This window comes from Cyprinodon tularosa, unplaced genomic scaffold (assembly GCF_016077235.1).
Source record: "Cyprinodon tularosa strain WSP-4 unplaced genomic scaffold, ASM1607723v1 ctg70, whole genome shotgun sequence".
In the NCBI taxonomy this organism is placed as follows: domain Eukaryota; kingdom Metazoa; phylum Chordata; class Actinopteri; order Cyprinodontiformes; family Cyprinodontidae; genus Cyprinodon; species Cyprinodon tularosa.
Genome location: NW_024039452.1, coordinates 2,930,279 through 2,948,997, shown reverse-complemented (window position 1 = coordinate 2,948,997; position 18,719 = coordinate 2,930,279). Strand labels below are relative to the sequence as shown.

The 18,719-nt window shown below is 40.5% G+C and overlaps 1 protein-coding gene across 1 annotated transcript in view; it reads left to right on the top strand.

Moving 5' to 3' along the window:
- LOC119772136 (equilibrative nucleoside transporter 2-like) overlaps positions 1-18,719 on the top strand; it is a 50,609-nt gene that overhangs the window by 16,376 nt on the left and 15,514 nt on the right. The window contains exons 2-8 of the mRNA XM_038268439.1: positions 13,683-13,739; positions 13,877-13,958; positions 15,933-16,075; positions 16,151-16,290; positions 16,367-16,501; positions 16,626-16,723; positions 16,866-16,935. Of these exons, the coding sequence (XP_038124367.1) occupies positions 13,708-13,739; positions 13,877-13,958; positions 15,933-16,075; positions 16,151-16,290; positions 16,367-16,501; positions 16,626-16,723; positions 16,866-16,935 (700 nt within the window). The 5' untranslated portion in view covers positions 13,683-13,707. The remainder of the gene's footprint in view (positions 1-13,682; positions 13,740-13,876; positions 13,959-15,932; positions 16,076-16,150; positions 16,291-16,366; positions 16,502-16,625; positions 16,724-16,865; positions 16,936-18,719) is intronic.

Sequence of the window (18,719 nt, the reverse complement as noted above, 5' to 3'; positions counted from 1 at the left end):
TCCTCTTGCTGTTGCTGTCATCGTGGAAAAGATCCTGGATCTTCTGGCCGTGGTTCTTCTCTGATCTGATGGCACGGTTTAAGTTGGCATGCGCTGTTCTCAGTGCCTCTTTATCACCAGCTTAAAAGCTGAGTTCCGTGCTTTTAGCGATTTCCGAATCTCTCCATTTGTCCAGGGTGGTTGGTTGGCCCGGGTGGTGATGTTCTTTTTGATGCTGACGTCCTCGATGCATTTGTTGATGTAGGCTGACACAGTCATAGTAAACTCATCAATATTTAATAGTTGTCATATGTTGCTGCAGCCTTGAAGATGTTCCAGTCAGAGCATTTAAAGCGATCTTGGAGTGTCTCCATGGCGCCCTCATACCACCATTTTAGTGCTGGATCGGGGCCTCGCCTGATACTGGCATCATTGTAACACTAATTATTATCCCATCATCCATCTTAATATTTTAGAATAGATGCACAAAACTTCAACTAATTTAGTATCGCTGTTAAATTTAGCATAAATGAAGTTGCTTTTGTTTGTTTGTTTGTTTCTCAGTATCTTTCAAACAGACTAGAAAAGAGGGAACACATATTCAGTAAAATTTTTGATTTAAATGATTTTGATTTTCTATGTTTTTTTTTTTTTAGGTGGGAGAAAACTGGAGTACCCAGGGAAAACCCACACATGGACAAGGATAGGGCCAAACTTAATACACTAATTATTATCTCATCATCCATCTTAATATTTTAGAATAGATGCACAAAACTTCAACAAAAAATGACTTTATTTATGCTAGATACTTAGCGATACTAAATTAGTTTGTTTGTTTGCTTCTCAGTGTCTTTGATACAGACTAGAAAAGCGGAAACACACATTCAGTAACATTTTTGATTTAAATTATTTTGATTTTCTATGTTTGTTTGTTTTTGTTTTTAGGTGGGAGAAAACTGGGGTACCCAGGGAAAACCCACACATGGACAAAGATAGGGCAAAACTTAATATGAATGTAAAGGTTTTAGGGGATAAAGGTAGAAAGAGATAAAGGGATGATAGGATGAAGGGAAGAAGGAATGGGGGGTGAAGGGAGGAAGGGATTAGGAGTGAAGGGGTAAAAGATGAAGGGATGAAGCAAGGAAGGGATTAGAAGGTGAAGGAAAGGAAGAGAGAAGAAAGAAGAGAGGGGTTATGGATTTAAGTTAATCCATTAACTCCTTTTAATTTTCAGTACGGTTGCTTTTTGGGGAACGAAGGCCACAACAGTTTAGGTTGGAGAAAAATTTCCTTATTCTCTTCCAAAAATTATTTTTGGTTTTAACTTTAACTACCTGTGAGGGATCATCAAAGCTTGTTATGGTATTAATATCGTGATGTGACGATCTGGTTTTTTCATATTCTTTTAAGAGCGGCTCCTTAGAATCGCATTGGTTGTTTATAACAATATATCTGGAACTGGTTGGCGATGCTTGTTTCTGGTCAGAGACCCTAACTGATGACATTTCTCCGGTCTTAGCATGAAAGAAACTATCTTTGGGTGAGTCATTGTTGCCTGAAGAGGTTTTAGAGCAGAGTTGGGGTGTCACAGCACTGGGTTCTGAGCATAATTCGGACCAAAGGTATGGGTAGCTTTGAGGAGAGGGGATCCCGCTGGACCAATTTGATGAGGTCCTGTGATATGAGTGCACGGGCAAGCTTTCTGGGATTTCTCCGGTCTTAGCAGGAAAGAAATTATCTTTGGGTGATTCGTAGTTGCCTGAAGTGACACTGTAAATGTTGTCAGAAGACGAGCTTTGAGCTTCAGAGTTGTTGGTCGGAAATTCATCAAAATTGGATAGAATTCCTTTGGGATGTAATGATGTGAGTCCCAACCTTTCTGCCGTCAAAAATGTGTAATATCTCATGGCCTCGTAGGCCTCATGAGCATAAGAACTGTTGCTTTTAAAGTCCGACAAGTGGTTCATTGTAATAAAGCTGTGTTCAAGTGCGGCTGCTGATGTAATACGCTCCTGTGGTGTAGTAACTAACATTCGTTTTAGAAGGTCGATAAAACTTAGTAAATCCTCCCTTTCAATGGGGTCTTGTGTTGGTGGTCGGATTTTCATCAGGTCATCCAAAGACTTTAGCTTCAACACGGGATCATAATCCCTAAAATCGTTTTCACAAGCAGAGGAACAAGTATAACTACAATGTGGTTCACCCAACATTTTAACAATTGCTGCCAATGTTTCTTCCATGCCGTCATACTCGAACAGGTGTTCTCCAATGTAGAGAAAGATCAAAGTGAGGGCTAGACACCACATATCCACACTGGCATCCGGCTTTATGAGCATAATTTCCTCAGGAGGCATGTACAGCAGAGGATTACACCTAATATTTTCCATTGTTTCTATCTCCTCAGTGAAACCCACATCGATTAATTTTACTTTAAGTGACGAGCGGTCTACCAGCATTATGTTGTTAGGCTTGAGATCTCTATGCGCCATTCCATTTCTATGTAGAAAATTTAAAGCCACCAGAACCTGTTGAGCAATAACTCGAATATCACTCAAATGTAGTCCACCACCGACAATATGTTCTGTAAAACTGTCTAAATCGATATCCAGCTTTTCAAACACCAGGTATTGTTTTCTTTTGTAGATAAAATCTTCATAAAACTTGGGCTATGTTTTTAGTTGTCCGAACCAAAAAGCTTTGATTTTCTTTTTTTAAAAAATTTTTTTTCCCCAGTTATGTCGATTTCGTTTGAAATTTTGTTGCTCTTTTTTTTGCCCCAAATTTTTCCGGTTTCTTGGTTTTTACCTTCAAAAATTTTTTTCTGTTCCCCCTTTTTTCCAGATTTGCACGACGCAGTATTTGCTTATTTCTGTTTTTCCAAAAAAAAAAAAGGATTCTCCAAAAAAATAAAATTTTTCACAAACAAACTCCCACAAACAGTTTGGGTGGTACCAGGGAGCGTCAAAAAGGTTTATTGATAATTTTTGTGATCAGGGGTTTAGGAGTAGAGTTGGGGTTTTCACAGTAGGGGGGTTTTTGGGCATAAGGGCGGACCCAAAAGGTATGGGGATCTTTTAGGAGTCCCTTTTCGGTGGACCCAAATTTTCCTTAAAAAATGTGTTTTTTTTTTCATGGCCTCGAAGGCCCCAGGGTTTTAAGAACTGTCTTGTTAAAATTCCCAAAAGTGGTTTTATTGTAATAAAAGCTGTGCTCAAGTGCGGCTGTGATGTTTAAAACTCCGTGGGTTTTTAGTAAACCCAGATTTGGGTTTTTGAAGGTTTGATAAAATTAGGGGAAATCCTCCCCCTTCAATGGGGTCCCTTTTGTTGGTGGTCGGCAAATTTTTATTAGGTCATACAAAGAATTTAGGGTTCAACTCGGGTTTATAATCCCCGAATTTGCTTTCACAAGCAGAGGAAAAAGGGAAACTACCAAAGTGGTTCACCCCAAAATTTTAACAATTGCTCCTTTTTTCTTCCATGGCCCTCATACTCGAACAGGTGTTTTTTTACCCATGTTTTTAGAAGGGTCAAAGTGGGGGGAAAACACCAATATTTCCCCACTTGCCCTCTGGGGTTTAGAGATTTAAATTTTCCCCTGGGGGCATGTAAAGCAGAGGATTACCCCCTAAAATTTTTCCCCTTTTATCTATCTCCCCAGTAAACCCACAACGATTAATTTTTTCTTTTTAAATGACGATGCGGGGTTTCCAGAATTTTGTTTTTTAGGCTTGAGAAACTCTATGCGCCATTCCATTTCTATGTAGAAAATTTTAAAAACCCCCAGAACCTGTTGGGGCAATTTAAATCCCAATATAAATTTAAAAGTAGTCCACCAACCCACAATATGTTCTGTAAAAACTGTTTTAAAACGGAAAATCCTAAAAATTTTTAAAACAAGGTATTGTTTTGCTTTGTAGTTTAAAAACTTCATAAAACTTGACTTATGTTGTAGTTTCCGGGAAACCCAAACGCTTTGATTTCCTTAAGACCTTTTTTTCCCGGGGTTTTGTCAATTTCCCAGGCATTGTTGCTGTTTTTTTGCAAAAAATCTCTCCGGTTTCTTGGTTTATAAACCCTTTGAAAGAAATTTTTGGGTGTTCCCCCTTCGGGGCCCAAAATTTGCCACAACGCCGTATTTGCTTGTTCCTGATTCCCAAAAAAAAAATATTCTCCGAGGGAATTTTTTAAAACGGCTCCCGCAATCAGTTGGCTGTGTACCCCAGGGAGTCAAGAAGTTTTATTGAATAATCTTGTAGGGCCCGAGGTTTTAGGGGTAGAGTTTGGGGGGGGTTTACCCGTACTGGGTTCTGAAAGCATAATTCGGGGCCCCCGGTATGGGTATCTTTTTAGGAGAGCTGTTTCCGCTGGGGCCAATTTTATGAGGTCCCGTGATTGAGTGCACGGGGGAAGCTTTCTGGGGTTTCTCCGGTCTTAGCAGGAAAGAAATTATCTTTGGGGGGAGGGCGTGGTTGCCGGGGTGACCTGTAAAAAGTTGTCAAAGAGGAGCTTTGAGTTTAGAGTTGTTGGGCGGGGAAAATTTTTTCAAAATTGGATAGAATTTCCCTTTGGGGTGTAATGATGTGAGTCCCAAACCCTTTTTGCCTTTTAAAAAAAGTGTAAAAATCTCATGGCCCCGTTGGCCTCATGAGCAAAAAGAACTATTGCTGTTAAAAATCCGACAAGGTGGCTCATTGTAAAAAAGCTGGGGTTCAAGGGGCGGCTGTGGGTTAATACGTCCTGTTGGGGTTTGTAACTAGCTTTGTTTTTTGGGAAAGGGCGATGAAAAATTTGTAAATCCTCCCTTTCAAAAGGGGGGTTTTTGTTGGTGGTTTGGGTTTTCATCAGGTCCCTCCAAAGCTTTAGCTTTTAACTTGGGGTCATTAAAACCCCGAAAAACGTTTTTTACAAGAAGAGGAAAAAAGTAAAACTACAAAGTGGTTTTACCCAACATTTTTTAAAAATTGCTGCCAAAGGTTTTTTCCATGCCATCTTTCTCGAAAGGTGTTCCCCAATGTAGAGAAAAATTTTAAAGTGAGGGCTAGACACCACATATCCACATGGGATTGGCTTTATTTAGGGAAATTTTCCTTGGAGGGTTTTTCAGCAGAGGATTAACCTTTAAAATTTTCCAATTTTTTTTATCTCCTCAGTTTAAACCCCCCATCGTTTTAAATTTTTCTTTAAGTGACGAAGGGTCTACCCGCATTTTGTTGTTAGGCTTTTAGGTTTTTCTATGTGCCATTCCATTTTTTATGTAGAAAAATTTAAAGCTACCAGGAAAACCCGTTGAGGCCCAATTTAACCCCGAATATCACTTTAAAAATTTGTCCACCACCCACAAAATGTTTTGGTTTTAAAAATGTCTAAAACGATTCCAGCTTTTCAAAACACCAGGTATTGTTTTGCTTTGTAAGGTTTTAAAATCCCCTTAAAAATTGACTATGTTTGGGTTGTTTCCCCAACCCCAAACGCTTTGATTTTCCTTTTAAACCTTTTTTTCCTGGTTTTTTCAATTTCCCCGAATCTGTTGCTGTTTTTTTTTGCAACAATTCTCCCGGGTTTTTGGGTTTTTTACCCCTTTGAAAATTTTTGCTGTTCCCCCTGTCGCCCAGAAATTTTTCCCCAACGCGTATTTGCTTGTTCCTGATTCCAAAAAAAATTTAAATTTCCGGAAATTTTTTTAACCCCGGTCTCCACAATCAGGTTTGGGTGTGTACCACCAGCAGTCAAAGAAGGGAAATTTAATAAAACTTGTAGACCCGAGGTTTTAGAGTAGGGGTTTGGGGGGGTCCCCAGTTTCTGGGGTTTTAAACATAATTCGGGGGCCCAAAGGTTTTGGGTATCTTTGAGGGAGGGGGGGCTTTTTTTTCCGGGCTTTTGGGGGGGGGGGGGCCAAATTTTTTTATTGAGGTTTCCAAAGGGGGGTTATGAGTGCAAAGGGCAAGCTTTCTGGGGGTTTCTCCCCCTTTTTAGCAGGGAAAAAAATTATCTTTGGGTGGTCGTAGTTGCCTGGAAATGACACTGTAAAAGTTGTCAGAAGAGGAGCTTTGAGGGTTCAGAGTTGTTGTTCGGAAAATTTCCCTTTAAAAAAAAAAATTTGGGTTAGAATTCCTTTGGGGTGTTTAAAGATGTGAGTTCCCAACCTTTCTGCCGCAAAAAAAGTGTAATATCTCATGGCCCCGTAGGCCCCCATGAGCATAAAAACTGTTGCTTTTTTAAAGTCCCCAAAGGGGGTTCATTTTTAATAAAACTTTTTGTTCAAGTGGGTGCTTTATGTAATACGCTCCCGTGGGGGAGTAACTTGCATTTGTTTTGAAGGGCGATGTAACTTAGTAAATCCTCCCTTTCCCAATTTGGGGGCTTGGGGATGGTGGGGATTTTCATCAGGTCATTCCCAAAAACTTTAGCTTCAACAAAGGGATCTAATCCCTGAAATCGTTTTTCACAAAACAGAGGAAAAGTATAAAATTTCCCAAAGTGGTTCACCCCCAAAATTTTAACAAATTTTGCCCAATGTTTTTTCCATGCCGTCATATTTGAACAGGGTTTCTCCAATGTAGAGAAAATCAAAGTGAGGGTAGACACCCAAAAATTTCCCCACTGGCCCTCCGGCTTTTTTGAGCATAATTTCCCCTTTGGGGGCATGTACCCCGCCCGGGGTTTTCACCTCATATTTTCCATTTTTTTTTATTTTCCCCAGTGAAAAAACCCCCCTCGTTTAATTTTATTTAAGTGGGGCGGCGGGGCTACCAGCATTTTTGTTGTTTAGGCTTGAGGGTCTCTATGCGCCCCTTCCAAATTTTTATGTAGAAAATGTAAAACCCCCCAGGAAACCCGTTGGCAAAAAACGAATATCATCAAATGTAGTCCACCACCCACAATTTGTTCTGTAAAACGTTTTAAACCCTTTTCCCGCTTTCAAACACCAGGTTTTTGGGTTTTTCTTTGTATTAAATTTCTTCATAAAACTTGATTTTGTTTTTTTGTTGTCCGAACCAAAACGCTTTGATATTCCTTAAGCCTTTTTTTCCCCCGGGGTTTTTTCAAATTTTTCCCCGACCCCTCTGTTGCTGTTTTTTTTGCAACAAAACTCCCCCGGTTTCTTGGTGTATAAACCTTTTAAGACTTTTGCTGTTCCTTTCCCAAACCCCGATTTGAAACCCAGCAGTTTTGCTTGTTTCTGATTCCAAAAAAAAATCTTCTTTGAGAATTTTTTTACCGGTATTTTCCCCCAGTCAGTTGGCTGTGGGAAACCCCCAGGGAGTCAAGAAAGGGCATTGGTTAATCTTGGAGACCCGAAAAATTTTTTGAGTAGAGGTTGGGGTTCCCCAATACTGGGTTCTGAGCATAATTTGGGGCCAAAAGGGTTTGGGGGGTTTTGAAATTCAGAGTCGGGTTTGGGTTTAAAATTTATCCAAAAAATTTGGGTAGAAAATTTGTTGGGGGTTTAATGGGTGTGAGTCCCAAACCCGTCTTCCGTCTTTAAACGGTTTTGATTTTCAACGGGCCCCAAGAAAAAAAAAAAACTCTTGCTGTTAAAGTCAGACTCCAAAAAGAAGTTATTCTCCCTGTCCATATCGTCTTTGTAAGTATTTGAAAGCATTTTGAAGACTTAAAATGAATCTCTAAAAATGTTTTCCAAAAAGGTTTTCCTGTGTTGGGAACTAGCTCTCGATCAAACTGCTCTGAAACACAATCTGGCTTATGACTGGGCTGTCCTCTATGTATGATATGTTATGACATCATAATGCCCGCCCACTTAGAATGCTGAACATTCTGCGTTGCCAGGTAACACAGAGGGGGTGTGGCAGCTGCAGCATGGGTGAAAGTAATCCGGAATTTTCCGTTTCCACACCAACTTTGCTCTTCCAGCTGTGCTTGTGCAGAAATGCATCATTGCTCTCGCTTAGCTCCAAGTTTGGCCTTCTTCTGCACACTGATGGTTCACATTTGTCGTGCCAAACAGTGATGTTCTGCCAAAAAGTGAACGGCTAAAGGGCTGGTAATATTCCCGCAGCAGTGTGTCGCAGTGAGCTTGTTGCAGATATTTCTGATTTATCCCCAATATTGAAGCGTGGTCTGCGCTATGTTATTCCACGCCACAACACAAGAGGGACAATCATGGACTAGCTGTGGGTCTAGATGTGGCCGAGGCGGTGAGGAAGTGGGGGCATGTTTGTGCGAAAACGGAGGGACATGAGGGCCAAAAAGTGCGAGAATCCAACAAAATAAGCCAGTAAGGTACCAAACAGGAAATACGCATAGTGTAGATCGGATGTAGATTTGACAAAAAAGTCTCAGCTTATTTTTTTTCTTTTTATGAATATCTGACCTAGGGATGGGTATTGGCAAAGAAGTCATGATTCGATTCAAATCACAATTCACATGCCACAATGTGATTCTATCATGGTGCATCACGATACTTGAAATATTGCGATGCACCGGGATGCGTTGCGATATTTTCACTGAACACTGTAAGAAAAAGATACAGCCATTACCAGTGGCTGACTGGCTGGGTATGATCTGGATAATGTCAGCACATCCGCAGCGACATCTGCTGGACTGCAAGTTGTATCCCACTTGGTTTGGCTGATGTGCGCCAACCATTAATGTATTTTATTTGTTCATTTTTTTAAATTAAGAATCGATACTTGGCGTCAAGAATCGATGCAGTAGATCACAAAAATTAGAATCGCGATGCATCGTCATGACGATTATTTTGCACACCCCTAATCTGACGGCAGAAGAATACAAATGGAACATCTTAAAAACTGACTTTCGTAAAAATTTTAGACAAACAGTTGTAGAAAACGAATGGTTGTTGTTGGCATGAATTTAAAAGTAGTTTAGCTTAATATGGCTAACTGACCAGGCTAAAAGAGGCTAATCTGTTAGCTACTGAGCACAGCTAGCCACAGTGCTATTCAGCTCTCCCCATTTATATTATGGTCTTGCAGTTTTACTTTTTTCACACTTTGTTTTCAGTTTTGTTATCAATCAGGTTAAACTTCACCGATCATTAGCAACGCTAACACTACAGATGCTCCCGACTCGGGAAACTGAGACTGCGTGATGTTATCGTTGCGAAATGTTTTACATCATTGCAACGTTCAGCCAATCAGGTACCTAGAGCAGATCGGGTACCTAGAGCAGATCGGGTACCTAGACCAGATTATATATAGGGGTGCAAATAATAATCGTTTTGTATTGATGCATCGATCCAACAGCCGACGATCCGATGCATTGACACGTCCGCAAGATAATCGATTCATGTTTTTTGTTTTTTTTCCCTCCGGTCTATTTTTATCCATGTGTTCCTGGGCGTAATTCTCCCTCCCATGCTGCGGTGGCGCTAAACCTATTTTGCCCTCCTACCTCGCTTCCTGGTTATACTCTTACAGCAGTGTGTTGCAGCGAGCTTGACACAGACATTTTAAAATTTTGCTCAATATTGAAGCGTGGTCTGTGCTACACACTGTGGGTCTAGATACGGCCGAGGCGGCGAGGAAGTGGGGGCGAGTTTAGTCCGACGACGGAGGGACATGAGGGCCAAAAAGAGCGGAGATCCAGGAGGAAAAAGGGTCCCAGCGTTCTCGTGCACCTCGCGGGTCAAACTTCACAAGTTGTTTTCCGCAATTTCGGTCATAAAAACAAAACAAGCCGGCCTCCTATCTGCGGCACTGTCTGCGGTTAGCTACAATTTGGGAGAGGTGAAGCGGAGCGTCTGTGGAGGGGGCGGGACGTCTGGAGCCGAGATATTGCATTGCACTCATTGCACTGATTTTCTGCAGTTTTGTTGCAGTATTTTTTGATGCAACTTTTCTACTTCTGTTATTTGCTGTTGTTTCTAAAAAAAAAAAATGCATAACGATATTAAAGCTTTCATTGATTTATTTCAAAGTTGAAACTTTGTTTAGCCTGTAAGGTATAAAAAAAAATTAATTGATTAATCGATTAATCAAATCGAATCGTGTTGTACTCTTGAGTATCGAAAATAATCGAATCCTTGGGTTCAGGAAATCGATACTGAATCGAATCGCCATGATGGCTGTGATTTACACCCCTAATCGGATACCTAGAGCAGATCCGGTACCTAGAGCAGATCTGCTACCTAAAGCAAATCGGGTACCTAGAGCAGATCGGGTACCTACAGCAGATCGGGTACCTACAGCAGATCGGGTACCTAGAGCAGATCGGGTACCGAGAGCAGATCGGGTACCGAGAGCAGATCGGGTACCTAGAGCAGATCGGATACCTACAGCAGATCGGGTACCTACAGCTAGAGCAGGGAATATTAGCCCGAACCCGACGGGACCTGAGAGGTCCTGCCGGGTTCGGGCGGGTTCGGGCTGTACTTTTTATTATTTCATTCGGGCCGGGCCGGGCTCGGGCTTTAAACCGTTATATGCGCGGCAAATAAATGATCATGTGATAACGTTCGATCTATACGCGATGAATGCAAAATGGATGTTACAGAAGTGAAACGGAGATTAGCCCTTAATGCGCACAATTGAAAAATGTCGGGCTGCAAACGGGTCGGGCTCTACGAAGCTGTCAATCATAACGGGCCTGGTTCTTTCGGACTCGGGTCGGTTTCGGGCTGACTTTCAAGGCCCGTTTCATGCTCTACCTACAGCAGATCGGGTACCTAGAGCAGATCGGATACCTAGAGCAGATCGGGTACCTAGAGCAGATCGGATACCTAGAGCAGATCGGATACCTAGAGCAGATCGGGTACCTAGAGCAGATCGGATACCTAGAGCAGATCGGATACCTAGAGCAGATCGGGTACCTAGAGCAGATCGGATATCTAGAGCAGATCTGGAACCTACAGCGGTCGCTTCTTTGGGGTACACGCTACAAACTGCAGCACCAGAATGATTAAAGCAAACACGTTTTGCCGGTAGGTTTTGACATTTTAAGTTAATCATAGCACTCTGCAGCAGCAGCGCTGTGTCTGACTCCCTGCCAGCTGCCAGATCAGCTTCCCTGATTGGTTGATGTGGCGCGTCTAGCAGCAAAAATTTAAATATTCCAACTGAAAGCAAAGTTTCCGGGGGAAAGCTGTACACCCTGAAAACAGGGCGTACAATTAGTCATTTTTTTTAGTAAAGGGTGTATGTATTGCTCGCTAAAAGCCTGCTTCTGATGCATCTGTTTGTCTCTGGAATGGTGATAAAGAAACATAAATATAAAATCACATAAAATCTGATCAGCTTCATTTTGAACATATAATCTTTGGATACTATTACCTCAAATGTTTTGAGCTTAAAATATGTTTATAGTTGCAACTAATGATTATTTTTTAATCAATCAATACGTTGGTTTCATTTGTATCATAAGCAGGAGGTGCTTTAAAGGAGATTTTTCTTACAGTGCTTTAAAACTCGGTCACTTTAGGAGTTTTTATCTTTTATTCAAAAAAAATGAATATTTTGCTCAGTTTGTGCCTCAAGTCACTTGTTTCTTTCACCAAACGTTATCATTAGAGTCTGTATATTCTAGTAGATGATGAATGGATGGCTAAATTAGTTCTTTTTAGAATCGATTTATTCAGTTATTGATTAGGATGTGTTTGAAGCAGTTTTAGGTAGTTTTCATCTGTTAGTGTTCCTGTTAAAGACGGGGATGTTCAGACTGTTTCCTTTGAGCTGTTTTACTGTTTGTCCTTGAAGGAGCCCAGCGGCCTCCTCCTCTGGTGGATCATTAATCCTCCGCTGTGACTCTGAAGGACAATCCTTTGGGGAATGTTGAAGCCAGAGGCAGTGATTTCTAATCAGATCTTTATCTCCATGCTCCATCAAACACTAACAGTTTTTATGACCTTTTGAGTCACCTCCCGATCCATGATTTAGTTCAGCTCGGCTTTAAATGAACACTTGGATTTCTGACTAAACCTGTTTACTGTCCTTCCAGCATCACAGGAAGGTTGGCGTGAGTCACACGGGGCTGTGGCCTCAGGACTCCTGTGCAGTTTTCCATGTGCGCTGTCATTTGTTTAAAACAACAGGAAAGCCGGTGCTGACGAAGTATGAGGGGGAAAAACAGATGAGTCTGTGAAAAAAAAACAAAAAAAAACCTCAGTTTGTCTGATAGCATCAGTTTTAACAACCTCTGAAACAGATTATTTGTTGATGAGGAAGTAGTGCAGACAGCTGATGTGAGTGTTTATGTCCAGAAGGGTTAGCTTTACCAATCAGTAGGGCTGCAACTAAACATTGCTTTGCAAATCGATTAACATGTCAATTATTTTTTCAAATAACAACCAAATGGCAAAAGGTTCTTTAAAGAAGATATTTTTTACTAAATTAAACCAGGTGAAACTAAAACTTTTCAATTTGAGGAATTCTGGATAGAAAATATTGACAGATAGATTAGATAGATTCATAAAATAGTTGACGATCATTTAAATAATCGATTAATCCGATTAGTTGTTTCAACCCTACTATGGAGTGAAGTTTATTCCAGTATTTTGAAAATGTTTTTGTGAATGGAAATTTGCAAAAAACGCAATTCAGAAAGGAAACTTTGAAAAACATCTTTTTGTCAATAAAATGTTTTGAGAATGGCTGTCATCTAAGATTTCTTCACATTTACATTTTCCCATTTTTGCTTTTTTTTCATATTTCATTTCTTCAAATTTTATCCTTAGAGTTTCTATTTTCATTTTTTTTCTGTTTTTTTCAGATTGAACTATAAATTGTATTCACCGCAAACTTAATTTTGAAAAAAAAAAGAAAATTACAAATATAAAATTTGTAAAAAGGAAAAAAAAAAAGAAAAAATATAATATAAAAATAAAGTAAGATAATGAAAAAAAATAAATATGAGAAAACAGAGAAATTAAAACCTTTTTTCATTTTCTCTCATTTCTGGATTGCCTTTTTTTCTCTCCAAATGTTCATTTACAAAATGTGTTATTTGCTTGTAACGATAATGGAACGGAATTGACTCCATAACTCCAGCCTTGGGGGGGGGGGGGGGGGGGGGGGTGGACGTAAAGAGGACATCATTGACCACTCAGTCTGTTGGGTGTCGACTCCGGTCAATAAATCCATCAGATTCTATTTACAGAGCTTGTTTCTATGCTGATGGATACAAACTCTCCAGAAAAAGTTAAACTAGGTCACTTAAACGATGCTGAGGCCATTTTATTAAACGGTCGGTCGGGCTGGGAGACATGGAGCAAAATTAATAGCTCAAGATTTTTAAACTATATGGCCTTATTTGATATTTATCTTAATATTTTTACTTTTTTTCCCTCCAAGAGTCGGAGGAAAATGGACATGACCTCTCAGGAAGAAAAGCTTTAAAAATAATCAAATATCTATCCAACGCACCGTTTAATATAGAACTGACATAATACAGATTTTTGGGAGGTTAATCTTTCTGACTGCAGTAATAAAGTCTGATTTGTGTCACATAAGAGCAAAGATAGCAGATTTGGGTCTGATTAACCCGTAGAGTAAACGTTTGAAGACATTTCACTTCCCATCTAGAAAGCTTCCTCATTTAAATTAGTTTCCTGGATGGGAAGCTACGACCTGGATGACTGAGAATCTTCACCACTGCTGCTCCATCACAGCTTCTCTGTGGACTGATGAGCTTTTCTCAGCCTCCTGTTAGTTAAACAGGAGACCCTGACTTCTAAAGTATCCACAGCTGCTGGTACTTCATGTTCCCTTTCTGTTTCCTCCACAGTTTCAGCAGAAACTCCAGCGTGGGTATGAAGGGGCGGACCGACACTCCGCAGGACCGGTGAGCTCCTGTCACTTCCACTTCTTCACTCTCCACCAGAAAACCCACATAGATTTACTCTCGACCACGCGCCTGTTTCTGGACCTGCTTGTTTACATCAATCTGCTCTCTTGTCCCCCCCCCCCCTCCATCCCTAGGGGCTGTTTGGTGGGAATCATTTTCTTCATCCTGGGCCTGGGAACGCTGCTGCCATGGAATTTCTTCATGACCGCCTCCCTGGTAAAAACATTTTGATCCTGCTGAGACGGGGCATGCAGGTTCATAGGGAGGGGTCACTATAGATCGTCTAGCTAATTTACTGGAGACCATAGAGGAGATCGATCCTCATTACAGGAAATATCTCAGGGGTCGGCAACCCCAAATGTTCAGAGCCATATAGGAACAAAAAACAGATCCATCTGGAGCCGCAAACATTTAACAGTCTTATATACATCTTATATATTAGCCCACTTTCAAAATGACTAATTAGGCTTAAATACATAATAAAAGTTCATGGTTAAATGTTTATTTTCCTGCAGCGCATCCTGAAAAAATTACACTATCTGGTTTAAGTTTATATTCAATTACAGTATTAATGTATTATTTTTTTTTTAATCATGGAATTATAGAAATATAGTTAAGAATTCATATTTGTGGTGGTATTTTTATTTTGAGGATTTGGAAAAATAAAATGCAGTATTTTTCAAACCACAGTAACAATAAAATCCTTTTTTCCCCCCTTATCGGGGAAACGGTGCAATAAAACGCAGCCTGCACCAGCAGCCTTTAGATAAGCTAAGTAGGCTATTTAAACGATAAACGATAATTTGATTACAGTGAACCCAGCTGTTTGTTTACAACAGCCACCTGCCTGGCACCGCGCCGCGCTGAAACGAGTCGTTGATAATGACGTAAATCTTTGTTCATGTAACATTTATTGTTTATTTATTATAACATTTTTACAGCATTGGGAAAAGAAAAATTGTTTGTCCTCCTACACACTATATTAAAAGAAAAATCCATCTTTTTCCATGTTTAGCTTTGAAAAAGGTCCAGTGAGCCGCAAGGGGGCGCTAAAGAGCATCATGCGGCCTTTGAGCCTATCTGAATTATTATTTATTCTTTCTTTTTTTTACTTCTAACTTAAAGTTAAGATCTGATTGGCCGTCAGGTCTCTAGAACCAAAGCAGTCGGTGGCTCTGCAAAGCTTCATCAGTGATGATGATGATGCTGCTATCAAAGGCTGGTTTGTTGGTTTCTGTAGAAAAACACGACGGTTTGGAAAATCCCTCCCAGGGCTTCAGCCCGGCCACCATTGCTCACTTCTTATCAAACAGATGGTTGTTTTACACGTCTGGGTGCAAATAAAAGCTTTAATGGATCCCAAACTTCCCACTTCATCTTAAAAAAGAAGAAAAATCTTTATTTTAAATAATTTTAACTCGATAATTCAGATTTGTGTGAAATGGGCTTTAACTAGTACTAGTTTTTACTTTATGAATTACCTATTTTTAAAAGAAAATAAATGCATTTATTTCACATTCTGCCATCTTTAGGTCAGAAAAGATGCAGTTAAATAATCTCAGTCTAAACATTTTGAAAAGGATAATTTCCCACATGTGGGAAAATAAACAGGAAGCAGGTATTTATGGAGAGGAATCTAAACTGGTAAATATAAAGGATTTAAAGACGTGATTACATTTAGGATTCGTGAGACTTTTAACAGAATTTACTTTTTCATAAAAAATGTAATTTGAATTATTTTTAAAACAATTCCAATATTTCTAATATTTGTTTTTTTCATGTTTTGAAACTTTTTTTAAATAACGTTTTCATTTTTTTTTTTTTTTTTTTACATTAACCGATCAAATTTGCTTCACTTTAATCCCCATAACATTATTGTTGTAATCTATGTAGAACAATAGAAATTAATATTTGCTCCTCAAAGAAAAAAAAAATCGGAATTTGAAAAAAATAAATGCAATTTGAGAAAAATGTATGAAAAAATGAAATGCAAAGTTATCCTTAAGAAAAATATTAATAAGAAGTTCTTCAAAGTTTAATTCCTGGATAATATATATGTTTTTATAGAACAATATTGGCACTAAATTCCCTCCGTAAATGACCATACGGGGGTAAAATGTGATCGTTTCTCTGAGCCCGCCTCACAGGTTCCTGCCGCGTCATGGAAGCTAACTCCTCCCTGTTCTCCAGTACTTCCAGAGTCGCCTCAACAGCACCGAGTTCAGCAACGGCTCGTCGGTCCAGAAAGAATATTACTTCAACAACTGGATGACCTTCCTCTCCCAGCTGCCCCTGCTGGTTTTTACGCTCCTCAACTCCTTCCTGTACCACAGGTCCGTGTCTCCGCGTGGTTCTGGTCGGGCCGCCGGGTTTTGGGTTTCGGTTCTGACGCCGACTGCTTGTTTCAGGATATCGGAGGCCATCCGGGTAGCGGGCAGCCTCGTCTTCATCCTGCTGCTCTTCATCTTCACGGCGGTGCTGGTCAAAGTGGACATGGAGCAGGACTTGTTCTTCTCGGTCACCATGGCGACCATCTGGTTCATCAACTGTAAGTTTCTGCTGCTTCGCGGTGTGTGACGCAGCTGAGGGGCGGAGCTCTTGACCTGCTGGTTCTGGTTCTGCAGCGTTCGGCGCCGTCCTGCAGGGCAGCCTGTTCGGCCTGGTGGGGCTGCTGCCCCAGAACTACAGCGCCGTCTTCATGAGCGGACAGGGGCTCGCCGGGACCTTCGCTGCCATCGCCATGCTGCTCTCCTTAGCCAGTGAGTCACTACCTGTTGCTTAGCAACATTATGGGCTTGTAAAATCGTGTTCAAACCATCTTCCTGGGTGTTTTTTGGGGTTTTTTAAATGTTTTTCTCCTTGTGCTCCTTCCTAATCACTCAGGTGACGTTGACTCTGAAACTGCAGGCTTGGGTTACTTCATCACGCCGTGTGTCGGGACTCTGGTCACTCTGCTCAGCTACCTGCTGCTGCCTCGCCTGGTCAGTCACCTCCTGTGGTGTCGCAGCCTTAGCATCTGCTGTTTGATGCCTTCGGGAATATTACTTCCGTCTTTAAATGAAACTGAAAGGAGCCTTTCATCAGATAAAGATGAGATGTTTTAACGCTGTTGTTTCCCTGCAGGAGTTTGCTCAACATTACCTGAACAGAAGCAGCAAATATGAGGAAGGAACCACAGACAAGCTGCTAAACGGTAAGACCCAAAAGATAAACCTGCAAAAATGAAAGTCAAATGTGGGACAGTATTGGATCAGCACTGAGACAGAAGTGAAAGAGATCTGCACAGATGGGGATCTGCTCCCCCTGTTTGGTCGGAGCCCGCCTATAGTCGGTGCAACAAGGGAAAAACAAATATCAGATCAGAGGTTAAAAAGTCCGAAGCAAACGGTGTTTTCCTGCCAGCTCCCCTCCCCTCTGCAAGTTTTGTATAACTGTCGTTATTTTTATGCAAACAACCTCAGATTGTACCAGCCCCTGTTCATGAGAGTGGAGAAACAGAACAAGTTCCAACACTTTTCTACCTGCCCTTATTCTTTTTGCAGAGATGCATAGATAAGTTCTATCTAGATTTTTGATTCAGGCAAACCTGTTGAACAGCCCTAGGAGACATGGGTCATAACCATTTCAACAAGGAAATCCACAGCTCATTTATAACATGACCAGACTTCTTAATAAATGCAAATCTCACAGTGTGAAGAAAACATTTTTTATTTTTTTTATTTTACCTTTATTTTACCAGTAAGTTCCTTGAGATAAAATCTCTTTTTTGAGGGAGACCTGGCCAAGAGGCAGCAGTACAGTAAGACATATAAAAACACATAAAAACAACATAATAAAATCAATCATAAACTAGACTCTAGAATAAGTTACAATTCTCTGTGCAAGCGGTTTTCAATAGTGATTTAAAATGCTGTAGCGGAATAAGAGACCGTAATTCCAGGGAGTTTTGAACATTACCATACCATACCAACTTTATTTATGAAGCACTTTATACACCGAACAGGACCAAAGTGCTGTACACAATCATAAAATACAATAAAATTATAAAATAGAGAAAAAACGAGTGTAAAATACATATTAGTATACAAAAAGAATAAAACAAAGTAAAACCTCTGAAATTGTGCCAAAAGCCAAGGAAAAAAAATGAGTCTTAAGAAGGGACTTAAAAACAGCAAGAGAAGAGGCCTGTCTTCTGCTCAGAGGCAGATCATTCCACAGCTTAGGAGCTGCCACAGAAAAAGCACGGTCCCCTCTGAGCTTGCATTTTGTCTTTGGGACCCTCAGAAGCAACTGATCAGCTGACCTGAGGGAACGGGAGGGTGTGTAAGAATGCAACAGCTCAGACAGATAAGAAGGAGCAAGGCTATTAAGAGTTTTAAAAACAAATAAAAGAATTTTAAAATTAATCCTAAAATGTACTGGCAGCCAGTGTAAGGAAGCTAAAACAGGGGAAATGTGGTCGAATTTTCGTGTACCTGTTAAAAGACGTGCAGCAGCATTTTGAACCCTCTGAAGATGAGAAATATACAAGTCGCTGACCCCTGTATAAAGTGATCAGTAATCCAGCCGTGTGGTCACAAATGCATGGATCACTGTTTCGAAATGCTGTCTGGAAAGAATGGGTTTTACTTTTGGCTAGCTGCCTTAAGTGGAAAAAGCTGGACTTTATAACGGCTCTGATGTGCGCTTCCATTTTAAGACCAGCATCCATCTTAACCCCTAAATTTGTAATAACCGGCTTAACGTACTGAGCCAAGATCTGCCAAAGATCATTACGTCCGTCTTGTCCTCATTGAGTTTTAAAAAATGTAGGGCCACCCAGGCCTTCACATCTTCAAGACATAAAAACAGAGACCGAAGAGAGGTGGAGTTTACATTCTTTAGCGGTAAGTATATCTGTGTGTCATCTGCATAGCAGTGAAAGGCAATCCCATGTTTTCTGAAAATAGAGCCGAGCGGAAGAAGGTAAAGTGAGAA